The sequence below is a fragment of the Xenopus tropicalis genome, chromosome 4 (assembly GCF_000004195.4).
Source record: "Xenopus tropicalis strain Nigerian chromosome 4, UCB_Xtro_10.0, whole genome shotgun sequence".
Taxonomy (NCBI): Eukaryota; Metazoa; Chordata; class Amphibia; order Anura; family Pipidae; genus Xenopus; species Xenopus tropicalis.
In genome coordinates, this window is record NC_030680.2 from 134,991,857 (window position 1) to 135,012,641 (window position 20,785).

The 20,785-nt window shown below is 41.2% G+C and overlaps 1 protein-coding gene across 2 annotated transcripts in view; it reads left to right on the forward strand.

Annotated features, from left to right (window-relative positions):
- The first annotated feature begins 4,813 nt into the window (after positions 1-4,813).
- eefsec (eukaryotic elongation factor, selenocysteine-tRNA-specific) overlaps positions 4,814-20,785 on the forward strand; it is a 186,416-nt gene continuing 170,444 nt past the window's right edge. Inside the window, exon 1 of one of the 2 annotated variants that reach the window (XM_031901177.1) lies at positions 4,814-5,251. In XM_031901177.1, coding sequence (XP_031757037.1) covers positions 4,972-5,251 — 280 coding nt within the window. In that variant the 5' untranslated portion in view covers positions 4,814-4,971. The remainder of the gene's footprint in view (positions 5,252-20,785) is intronic. The other variant, XM_002933081.5, reaches the window with a different exon arrangement.

Genomic DNA, 20,785 nt, shown 5'->3' on the forward strand with positions numbered 1-20,785 from the left:
ATTGGATAAAAGATATGTCAGTTTAGGGTCAAGTTGCGCTTTCCGGTTGTGTCTGTGATGGCTTCATGTGCCTTAGCAACAAGGCCTGCGGCTGGCAACGGCTTTTAACTATATGGTTACCGTGTATGCGTGTGCGACTTTAGTTACAAAGTGCTGTAAGGATACGCAGCGCTGTACAATCTTACAGTGTGCAAAAGTACACACGGGGAGGGCAGATATTATAATAAACACAATAAACAAGTATAAATACACTTGTAAATAGAGTGCCATGTGGTATGAGACACTGTTTAATTCCTTTGAATTTTCAGGAAAGCATATTTGCCAGGGTTTCAGCCCCTAGTGTCTGCCCTATGGGATGCTGTTCCCCCTCACCCCTCCGCACTTAGTTTTTTGCATCTGAGGGGGGCACAGCACTAGTGCACAGAGCAGGGGTGTTTTCAGTCCCTCAGCCGCCCCAGGTGGCCCCTCCGATGCCGCTCCCCCTTGCCCACCTTTACAGAGCCTGAGGGGGTCCAGGAGGGGCTGCATCGCTAGGATAATAGAGTGCAAGAGCTGAATATCCTTTTTAAAAAACGTAAATTCGGCTCTTAAAGTTACCAGGAGCGTCTTTTTGCTGCCCCTGGTAACTTTTGGGGCACTGCCGCCTAAGGCGTGTTTCTCAACGCACCTCATGGTAGCAGTACCCCTGGCAGAGAGCGCAATAGAGGGGGCAAATTTTTATTTAAAAATAGTAATTTCAGCTCTTGATAAGTTACCAGGAGAGGCTTTTTGCCAGGGACGCAGTTCGCTGCTGCCATGAGGCGAGTTGAAAAACTTGCTTCAGGCGGCCCTGTCCAGCAACAAGCCACCCCTGGTAACTTTAAGAGCCAAATTTCTGTTTTTTAAAAAATAGTAATTTCAGCTCTTGACAAGTTACCAGGAGAGGCTTTTTGCCAGGGACGCAGTTCGCTGCTGCCATGAGGCGAGTTGAAAAACTTGCTTCAGGCGGCCCTGTCCAGCAACAAGCCACCCCTGGTAACTTTAAGAGCCAAATTTCTGTTTTTTAAAACAGAAATTCGGCTCTGCTACTGCAGAGAGCGCAATTGCACTCTCTCTATATATATTTAGTATCTACTATATATATCTACTCTATATATATATTTGTTTACATGTAAAGTTTATATCTATTAACCCAGAACCATAAACTGTTTTGGCAACAACAGCACCGTTTCACCAGTAATGGTTGAATGGCTATACAGCAGCATATTTATATAAATCATAGTAGTGATTCTAAAGCAGACACACAGTTTTTAGCAGTGCGGGGTAGCAGTACATTAAATGCATAGGAAACTACTTAATTTTATTATGTTACTGGTACTTTGAAGAAGAACTAAACCTACCAGCCTTGGATTTTCATTGATAGGCTCATACACAAGGCCCCTTTTCCTCTGTCAATGTATCCTTATGGTAGACGACATCATTCCAAAATATATATATTTTTTGGTGCCCATAAACAATTATTAAACCAGCAAATAATTTTTATAAAGTATAAAATCCCTCATTAAGTAAAAAATGGTTGGGGCATGATAGGGCATGGCAGGACAGATTACTATAAGTGTATTTGACTGAGGCCCGGCAGCATGGTGTGTGGGGACAAGCTGGGGTGGCCTTCACTGATCTTAATCTGCTCATGGTTGAAAATGTTATAGAAATCACCACTATGAGGTTGACGTCTTTGAGGTTGAGAACTCATTTCATTTCCATAAATGAATGCAAATATCATGGTACAATTTTTTTAAGTTTCGAAGCTTTCTAGGTTTCTCACACATTGCCTGTCTTTAATCAACACACTCATGTCGTGGGTTGGTGAACAATTTCACCTTATTGGCTTATTGCAAGATGGGTCAGCAATTTGCAGTGCACTACTGGCATACATTGGGATGGTAGGAGAGACGGGCTTTGGATGGCAATGTAATTTGACCCACAATAAGGATATGTCTAGGCTGACAAAGGGCATCTCAGTGGACTGCTGATTTGTTTTGATTGTGCTCATATCAGGCAGGCGATGTGACTTTAGTTTCAGTTTTAGAATTTGTTCTTGTTAGTGCATTAATTAGAAAAAAAGATTTATTAGAAAATATGTATGTTTTTTATTATTTCATGATTTGTGTAATCTAAACAAATCAGCATTCCACTAAGCAGCCATTTGTGTAAATAAGCCCCTTATGTAGTTTGGCAGTTGGGCAGGTTTCATTTAGACATAAAAGTTTGAACTCGGTAGGCATTTGTATTTTTTTCAACCCAAGTTACTATGATAGTTGCTTCTTCCAGCTGCAGCTTAGTATCAGCACATCTTCTCAATGGCTTCTTAATGGACTGCTGATTTGTTTACCTTCTTTAGCAGGACAGGTAGAAAGATGTGTTTCAAAATAATTTCAGTTTCAGAATGTAACCTGTTTTGTGCAAGCAGTAACAAAAGCCATAGATCTTTACTAAATAAAACAAAAGGAAAAAAGAATGTTCAGCACAAGCCCTATTCCTTGCACTAATGTTGAAAAACAGGGTCACTGCCCCTTTAAATGACATGGCTGTTTCTGGCCTGAAGGTTTTTGACAATTTTTTCTTCATTGCTAAATTTTCTCATGCTTGTGGAAAGTCTACCCTACATTACTTGGATTGCCCATAAAACATTTTTTTTTAATTAAAATGTGCATAATTTATTTCATTGCAGTTATTTGCTGATTCTTTGGTAAATAGGCTATCATAGAAGTCAGTTGTGTGTCAACTCTGACATCTTTGGGGCTATGAATATTGCAGTAGGTAAATCTCGAGCAACGCGAAGAGCTTGCAGTTCCATGTTTCAACAATGTAATTTCCACATTTTTGAGGGTCTAGAGAGACTTTTTCAAATAGTTTTGTCTGTCCTTAAAAAACTCATATTTCATTTTTTGTACTGAGCCCCTTCTGTGTCATGTGATACTCAAGACGGGATTAGGGGCCTAGTTGTTTTCACAGCCTAAATAGATGGATTTCCAATGTATGATCAAGTTCCTCTCAGCAATATAAATATAATTGTAGCATGATGGATTTAAACTGTCAAGAACTCTGTTATTTTTGGATTGGGTTATTGCGAATATCAAAACTGAATGTATCTGTACGAGACCTGAACATTTCACCCCGGTTTTCCTGGCAGTATCACTTCCTGCTCCCAAAGAGGGCATTATACACTGTTGCTGTTGGAATGAAAAATAAAGTCTCCATGATAAAGGAAAATATATTAAACAGGTCAGTTTTATGTTTCTTGCGTGTGTTTCATGCGTTGAACACAAAGAATTTATCAGTTTTCTTTGTGGATCACATTTCAATGAAGCAAAAAAAGTAGGTTTTATGAACACAGACCAAGGTCTTTGCACTGGATCCCAGATTAATGAATCGTTTATTTCAGGAATTATTTATCTTGGATATGTTGCATGCATTCTTGTTTTAGTGAGAAATCTTTTTTTGGGTTCAGACACCCATATAATTGTGTTATATTCTTTGACATCCATAATGCTATTTCCTGGAGCATATTATATTCAAAGTATTTGTGTTTGCTAATGTTAACATCCCTGAGCCTCTGTGGAAATGGATTTTACAATAAAAGGAAGATTCAGAAAGTCAGGCCAAGTTTATGCAGTAACTTAGTAGCTGGGGATGAAATAAGATACATGTCCATCATGTTCAATGCCATGCTCACGTCATTTCTACTTATCTTCTAGCTCAGTGCTGTCCAACTGGTGGCCTATGCCCCACCCCACACCTGTCTGTCTGCTGTGACTGCTTACCTTTGTTCATACTTTTTAGTCCCTGCATTGTTCACCCCATGCATTGTTCACAACTCAGGCTTAGACTGTAAGCACCCACATTGTTCACCTGTTCACACCTCAGCCTGTAGGAGCAGTGCCAAAATTCACTGTATGTACTGTCTGCCCTATGCTACCTGTGTGTGCCATACTCTGCCTGCCCTATGCTGCCCATGTGTGCCATACTCTGCCTGCCCTATGCTGCCCGTGTGTGCCATACTCTGCCTGCCCTATGCTGCCCGTGTGTGCCATACTCTGCCTGCCCTATGCTGCCCGTGTGTGCCATACTCTGCCTGCCCTATACTGCCTGTGTGTGCCATACTCTGCCTGCCCTATGCACCCTGTGTGTGCCATACTCTGCCTGCCCTATGCTGCCTGTGTGTGCGCCATACTCTGCCTGCCCTATGCTGCCTGTGTGTGGCATACTCTGCCTGCCCTATCTGCCTGTGTGTGCCATACTCTGCCTGCCCTATGCTGCCTGTGTGTGGCATACTCTTCCTGTCCTATGCTGCCTGTGTGTGCCATACTCTGCCTGCCCTATGCTGCCTGTGTGCCATACTCTGCCTGCCCTATCTGCCTGTGTGCGCCATACTCTGTTTACCCTACCCTTACCCTACCCTACCTGTGTGTCCCATACTCTGCCAGCACAATTCTGCCTGTATGTGCCATACTCTGCCTGTCCTATGCTGCCTGTGTGTGCCATACTCTGCCTGTCATATGCTGCCTGTGTGTGCTATAATCTGCCTGCCCTACCCTACCTATATGTGCCATACTCTGCCTGCCTTATGCTGCCTGTGTGTGCCATACTCTGCCTGCCTTATGCTGCCTGTGTGCGCCAAACTCTGCCTGCCCAATGCTATCTGTGGGAGCATACCTTTACTGATATTATCTACAATAGTTTATGTAAAAAAATGCTAAAAGGGTGGGCCATAGGTCTGGCTCCCACTATTGCTGACTGTGCACTTTCTCCTCTGCCTCCAGGCTAAAAGTTGTCAGCAGTTCCTTTGCTAAAGTGTGAAAGTAATGTTCTTTGAGTAACATGCTAAGCAAGCGGAACCATAGTCACTCCGCCTCTTGTTTCCTCCCGGTATAGGACTGAGGGTCCAACCCGGAAGAGTTGCTTTCCAGGCTGAAACGCACGGCTATCCCCATGGCTTTGGAAGGGAGAACGCTAAATTTTAACGTGGGTGTCTTGGGCCATATTGACAGCGGGAAGACATCGCTGGCCAAAGCCCTGAGCACCACTGCTTCTACCGCTGCTTTCGACAAAAACCCGCAGAGTAAGGAGAGAGGGATCACTCTGGATCTCGGCTTCTCTTCCTTTTCTGTGCCAATACCGGAGCACCTCGCCGGGACCGGCTACCAGCGGCTGCAGTTTACCCTGGTGGATTGTCCTGGCCATGCTTCCCTCATCAGAACTATTATCGGAGGTAAGCATTCACTTGTAGGCAGGCAGCGCCTGACAGAGCATTCTGGGAGTTGTAGTCAATCACTAGAGTTTAAACCGTATATCCGCTCACAGCCAGGGGATAGCTGATCATATCGTTGAGATAGATGCAAAGCCTCACCATCATGGCCTGCTCTGTTGGGCTACTAGTTTGTGTTGCCTCCCTGGCTAATTATTGTCTGTAATTACCCACCTTCAGTTAGATGAAGTTCTTCTGCCCTACTACCCAATCATCTGTGCATGTATGGCCAACATTGAGGCACTTGGGCACTTTTACACTGCTGTACATACAACTAATGTAAGCGTAGACCAGTCAGATCTAGAACACTGGGGGATAATCCATTGCTATGTTCTGACAGCTCAAAAATCAGCCAATGCTGTAATTTTATTACTGGTGCATTGTGGACTTATGAGTTATGTTTGTGTAACTGTACAGCACAACAGCAGGCAAAAAGGTATGGCACATGCGGGCCCTATACATCAGTGATCCCCAACCAGTGGCTCGGGGGGCAACATGTTGCTCCCCAACCCCTTGCATGTTGCTCCCAGTGGCCCCAAAGCAGGTGCTTATTTTTTAATTTCTGGTTAGGAGGCAAGTTTTGGTTGCATAAAAACCAAGTATATTGTCAAACAGAGCCTTATATATATAGTTCTATAGTACTATACATTATAGTTCTCATTGGCACCCCCAGGAACCTTTTTCATGCTTGTGTTGCTCCCCAACACTTTTTCCATTTGAATGTGGCTCATGAGTATAAAAGGTTGGGGATCCCTGATATAAACTATAGTAGTCTTTCAGAAGCAAACACACCAGTTGCACCAGTTTAGGGCAACAGTACATTATATTGTAATTACTTTAATTTTTTGGTGTTACTTTTCCTTTAAAGGGCGGGCATGACATTTTGATGCAATGTAAGGGACTGGTTGTAATGGACAGGATTTACTTCTCCTTTAACATTTGGTGTGGTAGCCCCCGATTCTATAACTTCACAACAAGCATCCACTCAGTTAAGTTATGGTATCTCTTAGGGCTGTGACAGACGGGGAGATTAGTCGCCGCGGGACAAATCTCCATTGTCATGGGCGACTAATCTCCCAGAAATGCCATCCCACCAGCTAGAATGTAAATCGTTGGTGGGATGGCATACGCGGCACCGAAGTTTCCTCTGAAGGCAACTTCGGCGATTTCGGTGGTGGGATGGCATTTCTGGGAGATTAGTTGCCCACGACATGGAGATTTGTCGTGCGGCGACTAATCTCCCCGTCTGTCACAGCCCTTAATTAACAGCCTCATAAAATCCCAACTTTCTACACCAGGACTGGATAATTAGGCAAATATCCAGATCTTCCTCTAACTTAGATGGCAAAATATATATTGTAATAATAATAAAATATATAGAAAATAATATACCCCCTTGTTGTTAAATATAAGGATTTTACAAGTCACTGAGGAATTCCATGACTGTACTCGCCCTTTGGCCTAGTGCTTTTACATGGAACTCTAAAGTGGCTTCTAATATCCCTATATCTTACAACAGTGGGTACATAATTTATCATATTAAACAAGTTTCAGTGAGTTGTGTAACACAAATGACATGACTCAGCACCTTTTATAACTGATGACATCATACCATATACAAGGAATTAGCTTACAGGATATTCATGGCTCATGTGATGTAAAAAGGTAACTATTAAGTGTGTCGGATTAAATAGCGTATTCCTGAAACCAATGTTTTATTTCATGTAAAGCAGGATTAAAGAACAAGGAAAGTCTTATAATTCACTGGGGGTGACAGTTTCTTAGGCAACCCTGGGCTAACATTCCTCTAAGTGTTGTGCCGTCATTCTACTTGCATTTCCTAGGAATTAACACATTTGCAGTCTTTTGATCAGTATCTGACTCGGACATGTCTCTGTAGGTCTCCATTATGATTTCATTGTTGGGCCAAATCATTAGATCATGCCTATTTGGCCCACCATGTTGTTGGTCAAATCAAACTTATTCAACCTTTTATGGCCAGTGAAAAGGGGTTGTTCATCTTCCAAACACATTTTTCCACTCTACTTTTGACTGGCTTTCTAAAACTGAAGTTTTAACTTTCTGGTGTTTCATTCTTCAGCTCAGTAACCCTGGCATAGACTTTGAACTGTTGCAGTTTTCTACATGAGTTGATACATTTATCAGCAGCATCTCTTGGATGTGTCATATATTGTATGTATTGTATGTTATTTATGTAATATTCCAACCAAAGAACTACCTGAGCTCTTACCAGGAAAATTGCAAGAGTTAAAACTAGATAAAGTGGACAAGGCAATAAGATGGACAAATTATAAGTCCTATAGATATTGCAACAAACCTGACACACATTTAGCTAACCTCTTAAAAACCAAATCCAAATTAAACAAGATACCAAGGATCATGACCCCTCAAGGGCCCATCCTCCAATCCAAAGGCCATAAATGAGACCTTATACTCCTTTTACAACCACTTATACACACAACCTACTGAACTGTAGGATAAACTACTGACTAATCTGCTGGCCCCAAATTCCCTTCCTCCCCATACCACATACCAGCTTTCAATCTGAATAAAAAAATAAAAAAGCCCCAGTCCCTGATGGCCTATCAGTCCTATATTACAAGAGGTTTGCAGATTTATTAGCCCCTCACCTCAAAAAATAATTTGACTATATGGCAACGGGCAACAAAGTTCCTCCAGAGCTACTAATGGCCTATGTCACCCTAATACCAAAACCACAAAGAGACCCTTTGCACCCAAAGAACTACCGCCCAATATCATTATTGAACCTTGACCTGAAAATATTAACATGAATTGTAGCCAAATATCTTTTAGAGATTTTACCCAGCATTATCTATAAAGATCAGGTAGGTTTCATACCCACACGGCAATATAGTGATAATGAAAAATGATGAATATAATCCATCGTGCAAACACAACCAAAACACAGGAGTTTTAACCCTAGATATAGCTGGAAATACCTCTGATCAGTCTTACAGCAATTGGGTATATGGGGTCCCTTTGCAAACATATTACCAGCATACTACTTGAATCCTACAGCTAAGCTAAAACTATCAATTTATTCATCCCAAACTATCCACATACAAGGCAAGGATGCCCGTTAGTCCCTTCTTTCTTTGTCCTAGCAAGAGAGCCTTTCGCTATAGCCATACAAAGTCATCAAACATAAAAGGCATCACAATTGGACAAGAGATTAACACAACCCTTAAAATCTCTACCAAATTTACTCAGTTGGTTACATAGGGTTGCACAAATATCAGGACTAAGGTTGAACCAGGACAAAAGTGAATTTATGCCATGCAATTTTCCCAAATGTGCAGAGACCTTAAACTCCTACAGAATAATATAATGTTGTTCATATGGAACCATAAGAATCCACGCATCAGAAGAAAAACTATGGGGCAGATTTACTAATCCACGAACGGTCCGAATGCGGTTTTTTCGTAATGATCGTTATTTTTGTGACTTTTTCATCGCCGTCGTGACTTTTTGTATATTTTTCGCAACTTTTTCGTCGCCGTTGCAACTTTTTTGTATATTTTTCGTGACTTTTTCGTTGGCCGCCAAGATACACATCGCAGCTAGTTGGAAAACAGGCACTCTCTTATATGCAAGACTGCTACAAAAAATCAATTACATTGATGTTATAGTTAAAGGAGAAGGAAAGTAATTTTGACATTTTACTGCCAATAGATTTGCCACATTAGTGCCACCTAGAACGCTATTTATGCTGCAGAAACCATTACCATACCTGAGTAAAGAGCCCTAGAAGCTTTCTCCGTTTGCTTAAGATAGCAGCTGCCATTTTAAGTAGCTTCCTGCCTGCAGTCTAACCTATAGCTCAGAGGGGGGAGGGAGTTCTTAGCATTCTTGTGGGAGGGGGAGCAGGAGAGAGAAGAGAGAGAACTGGGCAGACTCTGGCCACAGGAATTAAGGATGATTCTGAGAGAGGAAGTCAGACACTGGAACATCATGTTTACAAAGTAAGAGACAAGAAATCCTATGTTTCTTTTGATAGAGGACTCTCATTTCTGTGAATGCTTATGGCTTTATTTACATAGACCTTTCTGAAAAAGCTTACTTAGTTGTTACCTTTCCTTCTCCTTTAAATGGTGACAACCTACAGAGCGAATAACACACTTTCACTTTCTGTCTGAAATACCTAGGCCCTTACCCCCACCCTTAACCAGGTCGTTATTTACATAAAAGGGGGGGTGCATTATGTTAGACACCCCTCCCAGTAAATTTAATTGCTAACTTTTTACTAAAGCAGATGCTCCTTTTAGGAAAAAAATGCACAAGTCCAGGGGAAATGCCCAGGGAGTAATGATATGAATGATGTATAATCTGAAAAAAGTGAGTGTTGGCACCATGTCTATAAACAATAGTAATGGAGATGCCTCATTTGCTCATTCCTATATAACCCCAAGGATACACATCTCTTGTTCTGCTCCAGTTACAGTCGATGGCCACAAAGCCGTTTCCAGTGGTTGCATTTTCCCACGGAGCACGTGGGAAAGGAATGAAAAGACAATGGCCGTTTCTCAGAAGGAGAGGCCTCTCCCGAGTGGGTGCAGGTCACAGTGACAAATCAATGGCTCCTTCTTGCCTGTTTATTATTCCTTTTGTTTCCCCTGCATGCAACTGGATTTTATCTGCCCCAGCCATCAGCCTTCTTAATTTATTTCAGTTTGTTCTTTCTGCCAACGAGCATGGAAATGGACCCGGCACAACTGATTGGACAGTAGGAAAAACATTGCTGACCATCTTGTGCTTTGTTCCATTTATATTATCTTGGCTTCCTCATGGGCATTATTCAGCTGATGGCAGCTTAGAACCAATTCTCCCACCCACTTTGCCCTTTCCGTGTTTTAGAAATTTCCATTTGGTCCTCTTCGTAATTTCGTAGTAAAAACTGATAGTGACTTCAAAGGGTGAATACACCCTATTTATACCAGGGTTTATATGAAGTTCCCTTTTACTGTCATCACATAATTTACACCACTATTTTATAGTTTCTTTAACAAAATTAATAATAAAATGATTGTTTTTGTTATGATAATATTTGGCAGTTATGCATTTTAAAGCCCTCATATATCAGGGGGTGGTCATTTACTAAAACTAGGAAAATTGCCTACATACAGTAACAAATTACAACCGTTTAGTGTTAAGGGGCAGATTTATTAGTTGAGTTTTGTTTTTATTTTTTAATAAATAAAACCTTGGCACCTAAAAACTGCCAAACTTTTTCTTATTTCAGAAAGCCCACTTGGGGGAAAAATACCTTAACTAACAAGGTTTTTCTTCCTGAAACCAGATATAAATCTCATAACTCGGACAGGGTTTCCTTTTATGTTTGGCTCAAGCAATCATAAATCTGCCCCTAAGCATTGTCAGTCTGTGTGTGAGTACTGTAGGCACTGTGATGAAAATTCCCTATTTTGCCAACTGTCTCTTCCCATTCAAGTGAATTAAAAAAAAAAAAAAAAGCTATTTATGGCCCACACTTCTGCCGCCAGATGATACATGCCTGATGGAAAAAGTGTGTGTCCTTTACAGTATGTTCGCCATTAAAGTGAAAGGTTTTTTTTTTTTTAAAAGATTTTCTTTATTGATTTTATGCAAACAAAAATACTGAGAAATAGGAAAGAATAGAAAGGAAAGAGAGGGAAGATAGTAAAAGATGGTATTGGGCATTCCAATGTCACAGATACAGCCAAGCTTAGCATTGCATGGCTATATTACCAAGGTTTCTTAGACAATCAATTAGGTATGTTAATCTGTCATAGCATACAAACGAGAGAGTGGATTGATCAATGCACATTCCCTGGTCCCCTGTTTTCTAAGTACTGTAGTATCAATGGACAGGCCTGGATTTGTGGGGAAGCCTATGGCGGCACAAATTTAGGGGCAGAATGCCGCACTGAAATTTTGCACCCATACGGAGCAATGTGTGTCATTGTTTTCTAATATGTTTGTATTCCTATTAGGGTGAAGACACACGGAGCTACTAGTAGCAGCTACTGCTTGGCTACTAAAATAGACAATGCTGACACAATGGACTAAGTTAGTTAATGGGGTCTTGCCCTCTATGAAACTAACATACCTCACTAGAGGATGTCCAGCAAAATTTGACAAAGTATGGCAACCATGGTTGGAGATTGAAGGAGACCCTCTGCCTGAGATAGGCAGTACTTAAACCACCGCACTAGATGGTTTATTTTATATTCTTTGACTAGTCAGCCTTACAGCGAGCAAAATGTATACTCTCTACTTACCCTTCCTTCTCCCCTTTTTCTTCACCCTCTAATGCGGGGCACTATCTGCCCCTCATTTTTCTATGTGTTTTTGTTATGTTTGAAAATCAAAAATAAAAGCAATTTAAAAAAAAAAAAAGAAAGACAATGCTGATCATTTACTGATAATTGTCTCTACGTGTGTTTTAGCAGAGCCAATTCTCAGTATTGTCTATGGCAGGGGATTTTCTGGAGCTTAGTAGCCATGACAAGTAGCTGCAACTAGTAGCTCAGTGTGTCTTCACCCTTATGGTATTAAGATGTAAGAGAAGCCAAAATAGTCAAAGAGATGGATACTATATTTGGGGCCGTGCACATGTGTGGCCACCTTTGTAATGTTCCGTTTGTTTGACCACCTGAATGATTGAAACTGAAGCAGAGTCCCAAAGCTTCAGCGCCTCAACCAGTCAGTGGAAATTTCCCATCAGAACCAACTATCCTTGATCCACTAGGACCACAGGTTTATTGATCTAAGCGGCCCTCTGACTCTCCAATTATGCCCAGATGGTCAGGCTGACCAGGCTGAAATCAGCCGTACTGCCCAACCAAATCTTGGCATGCATGGTCAGCTGTTATGTTATGGTATACTTTTTATTTCTAAATTACACTTTTTACATAGCAAATAAATCACTCTAGCATTTAAAATGTTATTCTTGAACCAATAAATGTGTTTTTTTAGCTATAATATTGGTGTGTAGGCGCCATCTCAGTGCATTGTGCACTGAGCTTTCAGAAGGAGCCAACGCTACACATTACAACTGCTTTCAGGTAACCTATTGTTTCTCCTGCTCAATGTCATTACAACCTGTCGAATAATAGCTAAACAGGGTTTCTCCATTGTGGGTGCAATTCCTATATCTACCACTAGGGCACATTTAGCAATGCAAATGGATTCTGAACTCTACAATGTTGAAATCCTCTCCAGAGTTCAGCAAACCTGCTTTTTGGAAGGATAATGTATTTGGGACTAAAGTTCCCACTGCTTCTCGCTGTATTTAATGTATTTTGGGTGCCACTACTTCTGCCCTCCACTGCATAATATATTTAGGATCTGGTGTTATTGTTTATAGAAATCAGTGTATCATTATGTACAAGTGCACACTGTGTGTATATATCTATATGCTTTTATCTGTATTATAGCTGGCTGAGAAAGCCACCCTAAATTATTGGTTGGAGTATAGGCAGTTTTGCCTGTTTACCCGCTCACTAAAATCCAGGACAGTACCAGCAGTGCTATTAGCCCTTGGAAGCACTATCAGTTCAGGCAGCTGAATCCTTCAGCAGAGGTGTCAGTGAGCTGCTATCTTGCTCCTTTCCCATTTTTCTGCTGATCGGCTCCTTTGAGGGGGGTTATATAACTCCCACTTGACAGTATTTCTTAAAGCAATGAGGATTATAAAGGATATGTGGTATATATTGTACTGAGTGAAAGACTGAGGGTTATGAGCAACAGCCATGTTCTCCTAACTTCATATTAGGCATGCTGGGGGCCATAACAATCTCTCTGAGGGCTACATTCATCCCATGACCCACCAGTGGACAGCTGTGCTGTAATAGATGTCTTCTAAGGTTGTACTGTATTTTAATCTAAATAATCAGCAGCAAATTATACTGTAGGAGTCCTGATGGGTATTTAGATAAGAGGTGAAAGTCTCCCATTCCCATAGCATCATTCCATGTAGGAAATCCGCACCCGCTCTGCGCTCATTACCGTGTCTGTTATACAGGGACACGTGCGCCAGAAAGACAAATTGTTTGCATATGCGCCAGCGTGTTGTGACATATACAGATATATTTGCTAATGGTTCCAGCCCAAGATATACGATATGGTGTGAGCAGTGTTTCCTCGAGCTGAGGGAACAAATTTTTATTTTGCATTCCTCTCTTCCAGATCAGAGGGCTTGTGTGCAGCAGGCCAGGGTACAGGAAGGGGGGAGCGTAAGGGGAAATGATTCCCCCCCCCCCGCACATTTATTAAGAAAAAAGAATGTCATGCAATATGATTCCTATATCGAGTTATACAAAGTTTTACATGGATATTAGTACATGTCTCAGGGTTTTATTACATAGTAAAGCGAAACCAGTTTTGATAGTTAAGACTGATCTTTTTCAGTCGGACGAAATAGTCATTCTGATTAGTCGGAGGGGAGCGTGTGTTTATACTAAAGAGTCCGACTGCATGGTTCTTACACATATGGTTAAGTGTAAACAGCGTTGGACTGGAGTATCCTGGTTCCACTGGGGCTGCGACCCCAAGGTCCCCCCTTGGCACCTCAAGGGCTCCCTCTGCTGACAGTCACCCCCCCCCCCCGCCATGTAGTATTCCTCTTACCTCCTATATCCTTATTAACTTGCCGCTGTGATTGGGCGAAAGAAGGCAGCCCTGTTCTGGGGTGCGTCTGCAATGTCTTAGGTGAGTGGGCCTGGGTCAGTGGGGCCCATGAGGGCCAGGGCCCACAGGGGTTTTTTATAGTGTCCCAGACCGACCCTGAGTGTAAAGGGTCATTTACGACCTTATGTACCTTGTGCACAGTGCAATTTTGGATTCAAATCCAGGTGTCTTGTTACCCATAATGCAGCATTTGCCATTTTCCCAGTTCTATAGTAATTGAGACTGTGTGGGAAGTTGCCTTCGCTGTAGTTTTGAGACCAAATGATCAGTTGTTGGACGTGTGTGTGGCAGTGAATCAGGAGCAAGTTGTTGGCTCAGAATAGTAATATCAAGTGTGGGGGGCGGGAGAGGGGAACGAAGGGAGTGGCGGTGGTAGTTGTGATTAAAGGGGCAATATGCTTTTGCCCAACATGAGCTTGCATAGGACTTGGGTTAAAAATGTTTCCTTTCTTTTAATGAACTCTGTTTAAACAAACTCCTTCATTCCCTAAGCTGGAACCTGTGAGGAGCAGCTTATATTAGGTTCACCACACACTCCTCCTTAATCTATGACTCTGCACATCTGGGAAATTGTAAAGTGAAAGTTGTTTGAGTTTGTCTTTGTATCTACTCTGTTAGGCAAGAAATAACAAAAACAATTGATATGTATATTAAAACAATAGGGAAAATGTATGTTCAGTACGAGCCCTAATCATTGACTAAGGGGCACATTCATTAAAGTATGAATCGCGAAATACGAAATCCAAAAGTCACGAAAATTCTGTTCGTTTGAATACGAATATTTCGTACTTACGATCCGAAAGTTCAGAAATTTTCATACTGAAATGATGGCGAATTTTCATTTCCAAACGTTCGCAAACGGTGGGAAAACCTTTCCGACTTTGATCCTTCAGTGCATGATTTTGAAAGCCTCCCATAGGACTCAATGGCACTCTGCAGCTCCAACCTGGCCCAAGGAAAGTCTCCCATAGGACTCAATGGCACTCTGCAGCTCCAACCCGGCCCAAGGAAAGTCTCCCATAGGGCTCAATGGCACTCTGCAGCTCCAACCCGGCCCAAGGAAAGTCTCCCATAGGGCTCAATGGCACTCTGCAGCTCCAACCTGGCCCAAGGAAAGTCTCCCATAGGGCTCAATGGCACTCTGCAGCTCCAACCCGGCCCAAGGAAAGTCTCCCATAGGGCTCAATAGCACTCTGCAGCTCCAACCCGGCCCAAGGAAAGTCTCCCATAGGGCTCAATGGCACTCTGCAGCTCCAACCTGGCCCAAGGAAAGTCTCCCATAGGGCTCAATGGCACTCTGCAGCTCCAACCTGGCCCAAGGAAAGTCTCCCATAGGGCTCAATGGCACTCTGCAGCTCCAACCTGGCCCAAGGAAAACCTCCCATAGGGCTCAATGGCACTCTGCAGCTCCAACCCGGCCCAAGGAAAGTCTCCCATAGGGCTCAATGGCACTCTGCAGCTCCAACCTGGCCCAAGGAAAGTCACGATACCGAAGCCTGAATGAATCCGAAACTTTGGTACTTGTTGCGACAAATATGATTTTGTTGCGCAAATTGTTGCAAAGTATGAAAAAGTTGCACAAATTAATGAAAATATCACAGAAAATATTCAAAAGTTGTAAATTTTAGAACAAATACAAATTTTTTGTAATTGGACCTGTCGTACTTTGATGAATGTGCCCCTAAGTGTTGGGGAAGGGGGCCTTGCTCAAGCGGTGACATGTGAAGCAGATATTTTGCACATTTTATTTTGATGACCTCACTTAACTCTTTCTTAGAAATACTAGGAAGAAAGAAGCACAAATGATTTTTAGGTTCTTTCCATCCCCAATGGTTTGAGTTCAGCGTGAGTATCTGTTTCCACTTTCCAGTTCAAATCCCCCAAAGCTGCGTGTCCTTTTGTGCCTGATGCGCGTCCGTGTATGTGACCCCCGTGCAAGTGCTCCAGGGAGGCGAGATTAGGGAGAGGGGAGCAGGCAGCGCATCTGTGGGTAGGTATGTTTCCTCATGATGCAACGAGCAGACCAAACACGCGGCGTTCCAACATCAAGGCATGTGCGGCCTCATTAGGAGAGTTCAGGACCGGGCCAATTTAACAAGGGGGATTACTACAAGAGGTTTGTGGTGAAGTTGTACTTATTTTAAATTGTACTCTTGCGGGGTCAGGTAGGAGCCACGTTTGTGTAGCTATTCACAGTAAGAGAGGCCCGTCGGGTCATATGAAGGAACTGTAAGCCTCAAAAACATATTCTCAGCTGTTATAAGGATCTCTGGGAACATATGAATGGATTAACCCTTTTCTTTTTTAAGGGAATGCTGCTTTGGTAGTAATAGGTTTCATGTGTTTCATTTACTTGCTGCCTTGCCGTGATTCCAGCATTGCCGAATGGAGATATTGGGCCCTATGCATGGAGGAAATCCACCGTCCCAGCACCCAAGGCTTTTCTACCTCATCTCATCTTTTTCTCTTGTGCCCCTCTTTATAAAGAATCTAAATAACCCTTTTGATGAAATTATTAGGGATGCACCGAATCCACTGTTTTGGGTTTCGGCCGAACCTCAAATCCTTTGTAAAAGATTTGGCTGAATACCAAACTGAATCCGAATTTGCAAATGCATATTAGGTTCCCAGAAGGACCAAGGACAAACACAAGTGTAGCCTGTAGCCATGTAATTTTAAGAATTCCGATTCAGTTCGGCCAGGCATGGAGAATCCGACGCATCTGAATCCTGCTGAAAAAGGCCGAATCCCAAACCCAATCCTGGATTGGCAGCATCCCTAAAAATTATGGGTAAAATATTTTCCAGCTCAGACCTTGTGAAATCCAATTATTTCCTATGGGACAATGAGAAACCTTTTTTGGCATAAATGTCAACAATTTGTTTCCTGTGCATCAGTAATAATGTAGAAGTAGTTATTAGTACTGTTATTGCAATTATGGGATTTCAGTCAGTTATACTGCTTTAACACTAAAAAAGCATCTTAACCTAGTGGGTGAAAAGTGCTAAATTATATGATATGCAGTTCATAACAGTAATAAAAATCTGTTCACTTTATTATACCCCGCACATCATAAAAAAAATTGTAGCCCATAAAAACAGGACCAGGATGGGCCCCTCTAGACATCTCATATATATAGTGCATAAATATCAGAAATCAAATAATATCAAAAGATATCCAAATACAGATATTGGATCTATTACCCAGAATGCTCAGGACCTGAGGCTTTCCGGATGACGGATCTTTCCATAATTTAGGTCTCCACTTAAAAAAAATAAATAAACTCAATAGGATTGTTTTGCCTCCAAAAATAATTATATCTTAGTTGGGATTGAATACAAGTTACTGTTTTATTACAGAGAAAAAATAAATTAATTTTAAAAATCTGAATTATTTGATTAAAATGGACTCTATGGGAGACGGGCTTCCTAATTCATGGGGCCATACTAAGAGGTCTTTTATGCACATAAAATTTATGTTTGCAGTTCCCAAATGTTCAGTGCTTATAGTTACAATTGAAATGACAGTGCGTAGCTAATAGAGCAATCAGATACTCAGCTCCATCCTATCAATCAATCGCTTCCTCCGTGCTTAAAGGAGACCTAAAGCTTACCTAAAGAAATAGGCTACATTATGTACATTGTACATTATGTTTGTGTTCTGTACCAGCCCAAGGCCCCCACAGCCCTTTAGCAGGGAAGATCTGTGCCCCCAAAGATGCCCCAGTAGCCCCCCATCTTCTTTTCTGCTGATTCCCTGCACATACTCTGTGCTGCTGGCACTTACCTGAGCTTAGGGACCCACTCACACTATATACTGTATATATAGAATATAAATGGCACACTATACTGTATATATAGAATATAAATGTCACACTATATACTGTATATATAGAATATAAATGGCACACTATACTGTATATATAGAATATAAATGGCACACTATACTGTATATATAGAATATAAATGGCACACTATACTGTATATATAGAATATAAATGGCACACTATACTGTATATATAGAATATAAATGGCACACTATACTGTATATATAGAATATAAATGGCACACTATACTGTATATATAGAACATAAATGGCACACTACTGTATATATAGAATATAAATGGCACACTATACTGTATATATAGAATATAAATGGCACACTATACTGTATATATAGAATATAAATGGCACACTATACTGTATATATAGAATATAAATGGCACACTATACTGTATATACAGAGTATAAATGGCACACTATACTGTATATATAGAACATAAATGGCACACTATACTGTATATATAGAACATAAATGGCACACTACTGTATATATAGAATATAAATGGCACACTATACTGTATATATAGAATATAAATGGCACACTATACTGTATATATAGAACATAAATGGCACACTATACTGTATATATAGAATATAAATGGCACACTATACTGTATATACAGAGTATAAATGGCACACTATACTGTATATACAGAATATAAATGGCACACTATACTGTATATATAGAATATAAATGGCACACTATACTGTATATATAGAATATAAATGTAATAGTATAAGACTGATTAGTTCTCCTTTAAGTTTATGCATTATACTCCCAGAATATAAGCAACAAAATACCATTAGATGGTGGCTAACTGCACCTTGCCAAGCTCTTTCTCATGCACCCAGCAGATGTATGCTGAAGTGAGGGCCCTTGCCATATTCCAGCGCCATGGATTCCCTGACAGCTGTTTCACTACCTGTGTGGCTTTCCCACTGGGAAAGTAGGTATATCAGATAATCAACCCACTGCATCAGAAGAGAGTCTAACTGTAGGCCTGAAGACTGTATGACACTGGGATAATTATCCCCCCACATGGGGAGAGTTAGAAGGGACTGGCCTATAGGGAGCATGGGGGACAGCAGCTTTAGCTTGATATGTAGGGCAACAAGAATGTCCCCTTGTGAATGCAACTAATAACTGTTTAATCAGATTTCCCCAATTAGGAATATTCCTGGTTAGACCCTGAAGCAACACTGGCTTTTGGGTGGGAGGGGGGTTATATGTATGAAGGGAAGCGTAGAGAGCCTATTTGTCACTGATACATGTTCCAGACTTTTGTCCAAACCAATGGCGCTAAATCTAAACATCTGTGATGTCATTGCAGATTATTAGAATGTACAGGTATCGGACTGCTTATCTGGAAACCCGTTATCCAGAAAGTTCCGAATTACGGAAAGGCCATCTCCCATAGACTCCATTTTAATCAAATAATTCACATTTTTAAAAATGATTTCCTTTTTCTCTGTAATAATAAAACAGTACCTTGTACTTGATCCCAACTAAGATATAATTAATCATTATTGGAGCCAAAACAATCCTAGTTGGTTTAATTACTGTTTAAATATTTTTTTTTTTAGCAAACTTAAGGTAGGAGATCCAAATTATTGAAAGACCTCTTATCCGGAAAACCCGAGTTCCCGTTTTGGATAAAGGAACCCATACCTGTACTTGTCCTTGTTACTGGTCCTTTACAACTGTCAGCCTTTCCTTTACAATGCCCCTTTTGTCATAGCTGATATGCTGCTATTCTTATGACCCTCTCTTTATTTATTCCTGTTGTTAAGCTAAATAATTCCATAAAAAGCTACACCCATAGCTGAGTGAGGGGTCTCTTGGATAATAACACCCAAATTCTCAACTGATACCTGTAAACTTTTTTTTCAAAGGAGAATTAAAGAAATTAATGTAAAGGATGTGTGCATGGGGCTGGTCACCAGGGGGCAGTGTGCCCTAGCTTACTGACATGTACTTGGAATGCAAGGGGCTGTAGGTCAGGAGCTGTGCCATGACCTTGTGCCGTGTTAAACCAGACCTATAGTACAGTGTACACAAACACAGCTCCCAATTGACACCAGAAACCTGCCACCCGTTAGCTTCCAAATCAGTAAAATGTGCCCCTCTGACAGGTATCTCCCCTATCAAAATGCAGCCAGCTGCTCTGTGATGACAGAACTTGCAAACAAACCCCGGTCTTGACCTGGTCAAACGCATTCCTTCTCTGATGTTGCTTTAGGGACACGGAATGGGCTTGTATCTGCATAAAAATGTCATGCTATTCCAGTTCTGCCTATGAGAGAGGCTGCTGGAAGGGTTAGTAAGTAAAAATGGGACTTTCCATTAAAAGGGTTACTTAAATGTGGCCTTTAAATTTAAATGAAAAGTGCCATCTTGAGGTAGCGAATAGAGTGTAATGCAATTTACTATTAGTCCTCATTTTTTTTAAAGGTACAGGTATGGGAACCGTTATCCAGAATGCTTGGGACCTGGGGTTTTCTGGATAAGGGATCATTCCGTAATTTGGATGTCCATACCTTAAGTCTGCTAAAAATAATTTAAATATTGAATAAACCCAATAGGCTTATTTTGCCTCCAACAAGGATTCATTATATCTTAGTTGGGATCAAGTACAGGTACTGTTTTATTATTACAGAGAAAAGGGAATCATTTAACCATTAAATAAACCCAATAGGACTGTTCTGCCCCAATAAGGGGTAATTATATGTTAGTTGGGATCAAGTACAGGTACTGTTTTATTATTACAGAGAAAAGGGAATCATTTAACCATGAAATAAACCCAATAGGGCTGTTCTGCCCCCAATAAGGGGTAATTATATCTTAGTTGGGATCAAGTACAGGTACTGTTTTATTATTACAGAGAAAAGGGAATCATTTAATTATTAAATAAACCCAATAGGGCTGTTCTGCCCCCAATAAGGGGT